Source organism: Miscanthus floridulus, chromosome 7 (assembly GCF_019320115.1).
Source record: "Miscanthus floridulus cultivar M001 chromosome 7, ASM1932011v1, whole genome shotgun sequence".
NCBI lineage: Eukaryota > Viridiplantae > Streptophyta > Magnoliopsida > Poales > Poaceae > Miscanthus > Miscanthus floridulus.
This window is the reverse complement of record NC_089586.1, coordinates 50,055,638-50,068,024: the sequence shown is the minus strand read 5'-3', so window position 1 is coordinate 50,068,024 and position 12,387 is coordinate 50,055,638. Positions and strand designations below refer to the sequence as shown.

The 12,387-nt window shown below is 42.8% G+C and overlaps 1 protein-coding gene across 1 annotated transcript; it reads right to left on the bottom strand.

Annotated features, from left to right (window-relative positions):
• Positions 1-3,877: 3,877 nt before the first annotated feature.
• LOC136466971 (BTB/POZ domain-containing protein POB1-like) lies at positions 3,878-9,787 on the bottom strand. Its single transcript, XM_066465517.1, has 6 exons — positions 9,399-9,787; positions 6,999-7,130; positions 5,767-5,885; positions 5,611-5,674; positions 5,123-5,402; positions 3,878-5,004 (listed from the first exon to the last, which is right to left on the bottom strand). Exons 1-6 carry the CDS (start codon positions 9,607-9,609, stop codon positions 4,194-4,196), a joined length of 1,617 nt encoding a protein of 538 aa, XP_066321614.1. The 5' UTR covers positions 9,610-9,787; the 3' UTR covers positions 3,878-4,193.
• Between the last annotated feature and the right edge of the window lie 2,600 nt (positions 9,788-12,387).

Genomic DNA, 12,387 nt, shown 5'->3' with positions numbered 1-12,387 from the left:
TAGTTAAAGTTCAAATTGTTTGACTTCGAGAAGCGAGAATTATATTCTTTTGTAGACGGAGGTAGTATAAATTTTGTGATGTTCATGATCACGGGGAGTTTTCCATTCATTGGAATTCTGACTGAATGGTTTATGGATGTTCAGTAGCTTGGTCGCTGGGGTAACGATAAGGAGCCTAGTAGCTACTAGTGTCGACAATTCCTTCAGTCCACACAAAATGTTGTGAAGATTAATATACATACAAATTAATGAAACAAAATGGCGACAAGACAGATCGTGAGATGGATCGATCGATGGAGACCTAGAACATGGAGTCATGTCCCTTTTGGCAGGAACAAGCCAAAGGACTGAAGCCTTTTGTCCTGCCTCTCTCTAAAATCATGGCCACATTTCTTTCTCCCACATGGACAGAGTCGATGATCCCTTGACGCAGCGACAACATTGCATCCGTCTGGACTCTGGAGACAGAATAAGTAAGGAATGAGGCGACGGTGACGAGTCCATGGCACGCAAGAATCAACCATGATTGTCTATGATGGACATACGTCATATATATATATATATATATATATATATATATATATATATATATATATATATATATATATATATATATATATATATATATATATATATATATATATATATATATAGAGAGAGAGAGAGAGAGAGAGAGAGAGAGAGAGAGAGACGTGCCAAATTGGCTCCTGTAACTGTATATATCCGTCAAACAGCGTGTTTGCTGGTTGGTGCTGGTGCTGGTGCTGGTGCTGGTTTGAGCTGGCTGGTGTTGATTTTTTGTGAGAGGAAAACACTGTTGGCTGGTTAAATAAGTCTGGCTGAAACCACCAAGCAAACAGGGTGAAAGATCGATCAGCAGCATCTATCGTTCTTCCTTTACCCACATGCTGATCGATCTGCTGAAGAATGGATAGGGACGTGCAATCTATGTTACACGGATACTCCAAAGGGGGTGACGTATCCGTATCCGATACTCGTCGGATACGTGGATAGGGATACTCGGATACACCATTTTAGTGGGTTTTCTTTTGAGAAAGTGTGTATCCGCGTATCCGATACGTATTGTATCGGATACCCGTACCCGTACTCGTGTAACGTAGCGTGCAATGCACGCCGTTCAGAGAAATGGTCTCCTCAAGGTGCATTGCTCCAAAATGCTGCCTTTTTTCTTAGAGAGAATATAAATTTTTGCCTGCTCAAGTTATACTTCTTTCATAGAAAGAATAAATGCTTGCCTCTCCTTTGCTCTGTTGTGATAAAAGACAAGTGGTAGCATCAATCAATACACATATTGACGCCAGTAAGAGAATTTGAAATTCGTATTACTAATAATTGATTCTTGGTGCATTCGTAATCTAATAATGTACAAAATGCTGCAGATGATACTTGTGGCCAATGTGGATTTTGGTTGCGTTGCATTAGTTTTGTGTACTTGCTCACTCTGGTTGGAACGTCGTGCTGTAGAGCGAAATGACCTCTGTTGGCGTGAAAGTGGTACTGTTTAAGATCAACATCAAGGATGGATATGGCGTGTATAACAAACTAGTTTGTTGTTATGGGAACATTGAACTAAATCGACCTAAGGCTTCTGGCAGAACAAGAGAAGAAAATGAACATTGTCCTCTTAGTAAAACAACGTGTTTGGTTCCTACCCTCCCATCAAAGAGGCATGCCATGTTCGCCCTTGTCTTATGAGCCGTACTATTTCAACGAACAATATTTTTCTCTCACAACAAATCAGCGAACAGTACTTTCAGCCATGGCTTTTCAGCAAAGCGAACGGAGCCAGAGATATCCACCCCAGGAGCAACTCGTAATGGTAACGACAACAATATTTCACCTTGTTTTGTATGAATTTTAAATCTAGTTTAGCAGAGATCTAGCATTTACGCCTAAACCAACTTTCTTACGTGTGTGTTTAGTTGCTAGGAGAAAATTGCACTGCTACTAAGGCGGACAAATTAAGTCGGGCTAAGCTCCCTCCACGCCACACCTTACCAAAAGCTTAATCAAGTGAACTAATCTAATAATTTCCAGGACAATTATTACGCTTATGCACTGATGCACTTGACGTAGCATTAAACAACCTTTTGGTACCGAGAATTAAAAGAACAGAGGATTGAGGAACAGTATATCAGAAATATGGATGGCAACGGGGATGTACCCGTCGGGTATCGTCGGAACGTTCTCTTCCCTGCTACGGAGAATTCATCCCGTTTCTGTCCCCGTCCCCGTTAACTGTCTCGGGTATAGATTCTTGTCCATCCCCGTACCCGTCGGGCATCGGCCGGGTAACAGATACCCGACGGGTACTGCATATCCGATAAACAAGGACACTTGGGGTCGCAGCTTTGCAATCGGAGACGTTTCTTCTTCACCCGGGTATAAGTGTCGGAGTCTCGGAGATGCCGAGGAGAAGGAGCGAGGTTGCGAGGATGACAAGCAAAGGTGGCAAAGAGACCGAACTGAGGAAGCGAGGGGCACGAGCGCTCGTGAGGCAGGCGTGCTTGTGCTGCTGGCGGAGATGGTGAGTAAAAATTGAACTAGGGTTTCTAGAACACACAAACTATATATATGATTGTTCATATTTGGGCCAAAATACCTATGTTAAGCTTCTTTGAGCCTAATACTCGCATGACAGCTCAAATAGTCGGGTTCTCCAACGGGTAACGGGGACGGGTAAACAGGGAACGTTCCCGTACCTGCTATACCCGTCGGGGATGGATTTTTGCCTATTTAGATGCCCGCGGGTAAAGATATGATCACATCCCCGTCCCCTAATGGATCAAATACCCGTCGGGTATCGGGTATCGGGTATCGGGGGCCGTTGCCATCTTTAATCAGAAATATGCTTTCTTAAACAAAAATGCAAAACAGCTTACCAATGCCAATTATATTGCAACAGAAATCAAGTGAAAACCCAATAAACACTCTCGAACTCGCACATCAATCCAATACAATATAATAAAGAATAATCCCCCAAAAACTTGCAAAACCCTGAACCCAGTTGAGCAGTGCCATAACCATTGCAGTGTGCAGTGCCTCTTCTTTATATATACTCCTAAAGAAAAGATTAACGAAGCTGCGGACGCCGGTGTACCGACAGAGGGCAGAAAGCGAGCGGTGGGAGGATCCGGCGGGACAGGGACGTTGGCAGCGGCCGCACACCCGCTCTGCCTCAACCCCAGTGGCCAGTGGCCAGTGGATCGGACGGACGGCACCTCGCTGTTGCCTCGCAGTTGAGGCGTCGCGGGCCTGTTGCAAAGCCGGCCGGGCCGGACGGCGACCCCCTAGCTAGCGTGGCGACCGGCGATGCAGCTTCTTTTCCACTCGTGAACAATGTGTGCGTCTGTCTACGGCACGTCTTGCGCTGTCGGTTCGCTTCTCGTCTCTGCGTTCCGTGTCGGCGTGCAACCATAGATTCTGCCTGCGTGGCACTGTACACACGCCGCAGATCTCAGCTTGTGTAGATGTGATATTGTGTGCCCAGCGAAATGTTCCGAGACCTGAAAACTTAAACAAACTTCCTTCCAAGCTGAAGATATCGACTAGTTGCCTTTTCCAGCCTCAGAGAAGCAACTGAGTAGATGTGTTTGCTCGCCGACAGTAGGGTTCAGGCTTCAGCAGAGGCGCACAACCTACCTATCCAAGCAACAACAATTGCATTGCAACTGCCTTGCAAGCTAGGCTGCGTCAACGAGACATAGCAGGCCAAAGTAACCAACGACAAATGCCCCCACCCCCACAAGACCATTGCATGTGTTCCCAATGCGCCGTTACAGAGGCAAACAGAACAGTTCGAACCAGAATCTAGCTCACTGGCAGTGAGATACCGGCCAATCTGGAAACTTGCAGAGAACTCAAGCTTGTGAGACTTCCCATCCGATATCTTTCGTTTTTCATCTGGTGCAACAACTTTCACTATACAGAGACAAAGATCATACAACCTTCATCTAGTGACTAGTGAAACAGCAAAAGGCAGCTTTCAGCCTTTTTTTCCCTTTATACTTGTCATCACCAAACTGTCTATGAACAAAAGGATTAAGGTGCACGAACAAAAGAAGAAGAAAAACGAAAAGGATATCTGCAGCACACAGCATTTTCCGCAGCATCACCCACGGTCGGACAAACTCAACCTCACGGCAGCACATCTATGTAGCTGTTCCGTTGCTCTAGGGTTGCTTTATCGTAAGCTCGGCTCTCAGATGCAGCATCCCATCGATGAAGAAGAGGCTGTCATCCGCCATGAACGTCTGCCATGGGATTGCAAAGAGATTCCTGTACCCAACTGCCTTTCCACCGGTGAATGTGTAGTTACCCTTGTACTTGCTCACAAACTCGCCAGATGGTCTCGTCCTTGCAGCAAACTCATAGTCCACGGTCACGCTCATTGAGCCCTTCTCTTGCATCCCCAGGAAGAGGCCAAAGCAGTAGAACGTGCTTTGCTGCTCCATGTTGCAGTGAGCTGAGAGGAAGAAGCCCTGCCCTGCGAGGTGGAACGCTTGCGAGTATATCCGGCCTGCAGGAAAGAGTCGAGAGCACTCCTCGCGCTTGAGGTCCAAGTATGCTATGCACTGTGGGTAGGGCCGATCAAACTCAACGACTTTGAGTGGTCTGTACTTGTAAGCCCGCTCAGCGAACTTCCGACAGGTTATTGTGTCCGCTGCAAGAGCTCGTTGCCGGTGTGGTGCATCAGCTTTGTACAGAAGAGCCTCGGTGACACACTTGGTTGCTTGCTCGTGGTCTATATCCGTGCATGTTAGGACCTTCCGCAGCTTCCTACATGTCATGTGACTGAATCGCACAAGAGGGAGCAACCGAGAACTAAGGATCTCACGTCTCTCTTCTGATTTCGGGTATTGTGCACGGGCCCATCTGAGCAAGAAGTCATAGATCGTATCTTCAGATGCCACCTGGAGGTCATTACTTGACAAGATGGCTTCAATTCCAGCAAGAGGGATGTTCATCACTTCATCTTGGAACCTGAAATGAGAAGAAAAAAAATCACCTTTAGTACGTTCACAACGATCTTGTCAGAACAGTCTTGGGCTAAACTTTCCATAAAGTAAAAATAGGTCTCCATCCAGTGTATATCACTCACTTAGTCAAATCCTTGTATTTTACAGCAAGGAAATCCTTAGCTGCATCTGTCAGTGGTTGAACTGCAGCTGCCATTGAAATTGAGCAGGGAAGATCTAGGTAGAGAAGTGCAGATTCTGTGGTCATCGGCAAGCTTGTGAGCAACTGGCTGCAGTACCTCATGCATGAAACAACCTCAAATTTGTCGGCAGCCATCAAGATATCCAGCAGAAGAGTGGGCTCAGTAGTTGTCAACTTTCCACTATACATAAAGCTTAAAAGCTCCATGAGGGCAGTTTCCTCTGTTCCAAGAGAATTAAGAAGAAGAAAAAAAAAGGATGACGCACAAAGCAAATATTGACTAGAGAATGATTTCTCTCTTCTTCTTTTTTTGTGTGTGTGTGCACGTGTGGCAACTGGTTCTCAGAGAACAAATGAAGAAAGTTGTAAATAAAATGTTCTTTGCATATATAAGCAGGAGGTTCTAGTTTCCCAAAGTTGTCACATTACCTGAGTCAGTAATTCTAAGGGTTGCATGTCTCTGAACCGATTCTTTCATGCCGTTTAAGAAAAGCTAAGAAAAAGACATTAAGCTTATCAGAAAGTAGCAATGACTGGAGTACATATCAAATGCATTTGAGGAGGTTACCATAACTCCATAACTACCTTGAAAAAGAAAGGACTCTTCGCAGCAAGAATCGCCGAACTGATATAAATTGTCTTGACTCGTAAAACTGGCGTATCCACCACAGTCCAAGATGAATCAATACCTTGCCCATCATCACCTGCTAATAACAAGGTCAGAGGTGTATAATGGGTAAACAGGGAAGGAAGCAAAGGGTACAAAAAAAGAGAATTAGACAGATATTCTGCAATCAGAACACTTGGAGCAAACTGTTTGTTGCATCCAGATTAGTTTTCTACCTTCAGAAAGACAGAGTAATCGTTGTGGAAAAAAAGAAAGACAGAGTAATGGGAAAATAAAGAACAAAATTCTAAAAACATGCATTCTGCAATCAAAACACTTGGAGCAAACTGTTTGTTGCATCCAGATTAGTTTGCTACCTTCAGAAAGACATGGCAATGGGAAAATAAAGGAATTTTAATTTTAAAAAACACAAATAAATACTCATTTTGTACGCTTTTAGCAATCTAAGCATGCTTATAGCTCACCAAGTAACAATCATAGATGTTTACCAACCAAGAATCAATTTATAGAACAAGTAACCACCTAGTTTGTCAATAGATTGCACCTAGCTCACCAGTGAATGTCACATTGTGCAACTAAATTTATAAGTTCTTCCTACAAACCTATCTAGTTTTTTGTTAAATATATAGAACTAGCAATCAGCAGATTTGAGGTAATGATCAAGCAGAATAATTGAACAAATTGTATGACATCTACAGCTTTTGTGCTCAGTTTGGGGCTCAAATAAAAAAAACATAGCAATTCCAGAAATAAGACAGCTTTGGGCTCCAAAACAGGGTCAGCTTAAAATTTTGGATGTTTCGATTTAAGAATTTGGTCTTTGATTTTTGGAATGTAACCTACAACTTAAAAGAAGCATATCTAGCAACAAGAATGAAGTTATCAAAATAGGGGGTGAAAACTGAAAAGGCCTCAATAGGAACTCAGGAAGTGCATTAACAAATTGCAACCAGGCTCATCCTGATTGCTCAACGATTTTTGTAAAAATCTCAATCTAACTTAACCTCCAAAAAGTTCAATTCATTAGGACAAATAAAATTTCATTAAAAATTAAACTTGCCAAAAGCCTAAATAGACAATAATTTTCAAACAGCAGGACCTTTTGCCTAACTTCACTAATAACCATAAAATATCAATATTATATTCACAAAAAAAAATTATTAGGGATGCAATTTATGGTTATACAAACCGTCTTGGCCAACATCGGGTGGAGATTCTTCTATCATTGCTACAGGTTCCTCTTGATTTTCTTCATATGCATCACACTCTTCTGCTTCAACTTCATTGCAATTTGTTTGGTCTGACATGTGAGTTGTATATTCTACAGAAGAAATTGATAATCAAAATAAATCACAAAAACGAAGACGAAACTGGCATAGCCGAAAATCAAATGAAACAACAAAGGATCGCAATAATAGAACAAACTATAGTATAATAGGAAACATTGTTGCATAGTAAAATGGTCGTATGTACACAACAGTAGCATTATTAAGGGGAAAACGGATCATAAATCAAAATTTAGCATCCCTAAGCATCACCCATGACTTATATAGCTAACGTGGAGTCGAAGTGGAGTATGGAAAATGTCATAAGCAGAAGAAAGCAATGCATTGTGACTATCAGGATCACAAGCCTACTGAATATTATCTATAAAAAAATATAGAATTTTCAGAAAATCATTTGTATCTTGATTGAAAATTAGCAAATTACACCACCCCCATTATGTCATTTCAAGAACCTCATCTTGGGGTCTATTAATCTGGGCAGTTGCTACCGGTAAAGAATATTATTTCACAAAATCAACCAGCAGGAACATGATTGCAACTCAACATTTATAACCTTCTGACCTTCAACAACTATTCATTTACCATTACAAACATCATTGGTTTAACTGTCATATATTCTTTATTGAAAATTTGCTTTTGAAGGTTAGAGTGAACATTGGCAATTAGAACGATGATTATAGGAAAAATGACAAACATTATTTTATATAACTAATCGATAACCAAATTACACACCTACAACAGGAAAGCTACCCATAAACACATGAACAAGAAGGTAGTGCAGCAATTAATTTCTTTAAGGAAGGTAAAACAAAGATTTTTTTTTCACAATTTCCCATGCTAATCCTCATATATAAATATATGGCTGAAAGGAGGAAAAGGGGACCTTTACAAATTAGAAAATAAGAAATTTTAGACACTGCCAGTTGGACTCTCGATCATCTCAATGCGCTTGTTTAGGGTACCTTATGTCTTATGAACATAGTTATCAAGGCGGTAACGCGAGATAAGGCAACTGATTACCCGCTTGGACACTTATAAGCGCTAGACGTGGTGACGCCATACTAGTATGCCAGGCGAGGGATTTTGAGCACACCAAAAAGGAAAAAGACAAAAGGGGAAAAGGAAAAATGGCACCAGGCCAAGTCACCCATAGAAGCCCAACAAATGAACAGGTCCACAAACCTAGCTGGCTAGGCTAGAGGTCAAAATAGAAGCAATTGTCTGCTTATCAACGCTGGATCACAGGCTGGAGACAACGATCCCTTTGTGCTGGAGCACAGTGGAGGCGGCGTCCCCTGCTACTGCAGCGCAAACTGGAGGCAGCATGCCCTGCTGCTGGATTGACCAGAGAAGGCAGCTGCTGCCACCAGTGCTGCTGGATCGAGGGAGGAGGACAGCAACTCCTCCTGCACAGTATCCCGCAGATCTGCCACTCTCCCTGTCTCCCACACACTTCCTCTCTGCCTCGCGCTCTATTTCTCTCATGCTTCCTCTATGATTGTCTCTCGCCAGAATCTGCCGCTGTCCCCTCCCCCCCCCCCCCCCCCCCACCCCCACCCACACACACTTTTCACCACAAGCGATTTCCTGCGATTCGGACGCTAAAGCGATGATTTTGAGACGCCACACCCATAAGGCGGACGAGATACATATGTAAGGAGAGTCACCGGGCATGGCATCGTCCTAGACCGCTCCAGCGCTTAAACTACGCCTTAATAACCATGCTTATGAAGCACAATTGCCATTCTCAGGGTATTTTATCAAGCACAGAATAACTCTTCCAAGGTTACCCTATTAACAGGCAACAAATAACCTACATTTCCCTAATCAGAAGCATCTATATGCTGTCAACCTATAGAGTACAGATGCACCACCTGCAAATGGTTTCTGAGTTGCACCCCTCTGGTTGCCCCGTAGATTCTCATCTAGATTAATTAGAATATTTCGGTGGGTGAATTCTAATTCAAAGTATGCATATCCTAAATTAGCTCATTTATTCTGGTACATACGTTTACCAATTATTATTGTGGCTCAGATCAAAATGTCAGATAATTCGTACAGGTACATCATGACAGCTCAAAATTGAAATTCCTCTCTATCATTCCCCCAATTCCTTTACCATTATAACCTATATTGTCGGGTACCTACGGAAATCTGAATTTACTCAAAGAGGCACATAAGTCCCCACCAAATTCACCACCGAATCGCATCAAACGTCACAAATCAACAGACAAAATCGCACGATCGCAAGGGGACGTCCTCAACGCAACAACGGCATGCGTAGCCAGAATCCGTCGACGTACCTTTCTCCTTGAGGAGCTCCTCGCGGCGGCGCTTGCGGTGGCGCGCCCAGTCGGCGAGGCCACCTCCTCCGGCACCGCCGCCGCTGGACCCCGGCGCGTCGTCATCCCCGGGGACGACCTCGATCCGCAATTCCCGGTCGGAGAAGTTGACCTCGTTGAAGGCGAACTCAAAGCTGGGCCCCCCGCCCCCGGGAGAGAAGTCCGGGTCCATCTCCGCCGCCGCGGTCGCGTGCGCGCCGACCAGCCTCCTCCCGCCGCCTACGGGAAGTGGGAGAGGCGTGGAAGGCGATGGCCGTAACCCTAGCCGGCGGAGGGCTCGAGGGGGAGGGCGAAATGAGAGAAGTGTGGCCGGGAGGGGAAGGAGGAGACAGAAGGGAAGACGGTGGTGGTTATAATAAGGAGGCAATGGAGGGGGCGAGATGGGAAAAGGGGCTTCAAACGTTTTGGTCGTGGTGGTGCCGCGATAGCGGCGTTGAATTCGTGCTCGGAAATGTTAGTTTGGCTGACCGTCTTTGGCGTTCCAATTCAAAAATATATTCAATTGCATGTACTGCTTTATGTAAATAATTTATCTAATAATATACAATTTTAGATGTAGAAAACATTAGAGTAGCACTAATATATTTTGTTAAGTAATGCAAACAACTACTCTCTCTGTCCATAAGGTAGATCCTAATCTTTAAAGTTCATCCATAAATATAAGGGACGTCAGTGCATTAGGACACTAATCAAAATAACTTACTTCTAGATTTAACTAGTTTTCGTGAATGAAATATCTATAATGATATACAATTTTAGCGATGTAGAAACATTAGAGTAATGCTAATATATTTTTGGTAAATAATGCAAACAATTACTCCCTCGTTCCACAAAATAGATCCTAACCTTGAATTCTATCCATGAATATAAGAGGTTGTGAGTTATTAGGTCTCAGTGGGGTTTTCATGTCTCAGAGGCTAGTCTTGGTGGGAGTTTCGTTAAAGTTTTATGGGTATTAAATAAGATATCAACTTAGCAAATATGTTGACATGACACCATATAAATGCATAGAAAGATTATCAAAGTTTGATGAGAATGAAACTAGTCTAAATTGTTTCCAACACATGAGAGTATTAGAAACTAGGACATAAAACCTCTACTAAGATTAGCCTAATACACTCACATACACTAATCAAAATAACTTGACATTTAATGACACAAATCTTATTAATGGCATGGGTAACTTGCCATTTAATACCATGACTTATGTAAATCAAAGCAAATTCCTTATGATTTAGTGAGAAGTACACGCAAATTTTTCTATCAACCTTAAATTTTTGTAGAAGTCCTAGAATCCTGAATATTCATAGAAGGGGTGAATATGTGATGAACAAAATTTGAAGTCAAATTTAGAAATAAACCATGCTGAAAAATTCATTACCGAAATAAACCAAGTGGACAATTCTAGTAACCAATATATGCACTCGCTCAACCTGATATCTGGTGCTGAATTTTCTTTTATTCAGCCACGAATATAAATGGCTTTTAAAACATTAACATGATTCAAAACAAATCTCATAATTAATGTCTTTTAGTAGTAAGCAAAAAAACATTGTGGGCTGATAAAATGTCGATGACCATACTTATTAGGATGCCATAATATTTTTTAGGGAAGGGATGCTATAAGAAATGGATACGCTGCGTTGTGCCGGTGTCCACGAATAATATCAAGGTTTTTTCTTGGCCGCTTCTTGTAGCTATGTTGAGCACTAGAAATATCCTCAAGCCCTAAAGAGAAATAAAAGAAATTATGTGTCGACCATAGTGCCGTGTCACACCCACTCAGAGGATATAGCACTCTCCACCTTTTCGTTACGTACAATTTGTTGGCAACATAAAGATCCTAACTGAGATTTTTTTCTCTCCCCTTTTTCCACATTATAAAGCCGGTAAAACAAAATTGTCCATGGAATTTTTTATCGAATGAATACACCTGCACAACGATATTTTTACTAAGATATTGAAAAGCGAACGCTTTATTCCACTAGTCCTCTTTGGAGACCCTCATATGGATGCCCTCACAAGGGTCAAGCTCTGTGTCGATAACTCTGCGGGTAGCTCACGGGCCTTCACCACATGCAAGTGGGTCTCCATCAAGTCTCTCCCAGATCGCTCCCCACCATCTCCACTGGATGACCTTCGGCCAAAATGTTGAGGGCGTCATGTCCCTTGTACGTCACCGACGACCACTCCACAAACTCAGTTTGGAAGGCCTCATAAGATTTACAAGCCCGGAGAAATAAGGGACTAGGTACGTATAAGCACCGATATCAAAGATGTATGCAAATCTCTTTAAACACTAAGTCTAAAACTAGACTAATCGCTAAAGCGGTCTCTAACTAGCCTAAGCACCAATCCTATCACTTTTGCTAATCGCCTTATCTTCTTTTAGGCACATATGATGACTAGAGCATAAGAAATGAGCCTTAACTCAACTATAGCTTCAGCAAGCTCTAACACACTCTAAATGGCCCACCGAAGAGGGCATATACATACAGCCCCACAAGTACCAACTAGACATTGGGAGTTCGGGTTGCAAAAGCAGGGTGCACCGAATAGCTTCGATGACCACATCTAAGAATTCTGGTGCCCTCTGCTGTGCAAACTAACCGCTATCGACTTTTGTATTTAACCTCTGGTGATTTGTCTGATGCCCCACAAGAGAGATCATGTGTTCAGTGGGAGTGCAATCTTCTCTAGACTGAAATTCTAGTGCATCATCTGTTGCACCCACTAGAGAACTGTGATGCCTTTCAACGAACAACCATATCTTGCTTCCGGTACTTCATCCAATGCTAGCACTAGAGAGCCCCAGTGTTCTTTCTATCTCCACCATCGTGCCACTGTCTCAAGAGGAGAGGGAAGGACGGAGAAAGAAGTCAAAAGAACCGGTTGTTAAAAATTTAGTTGCGGGCATGTTATTATTAAAATATTAGCTTTTTCGGATTAA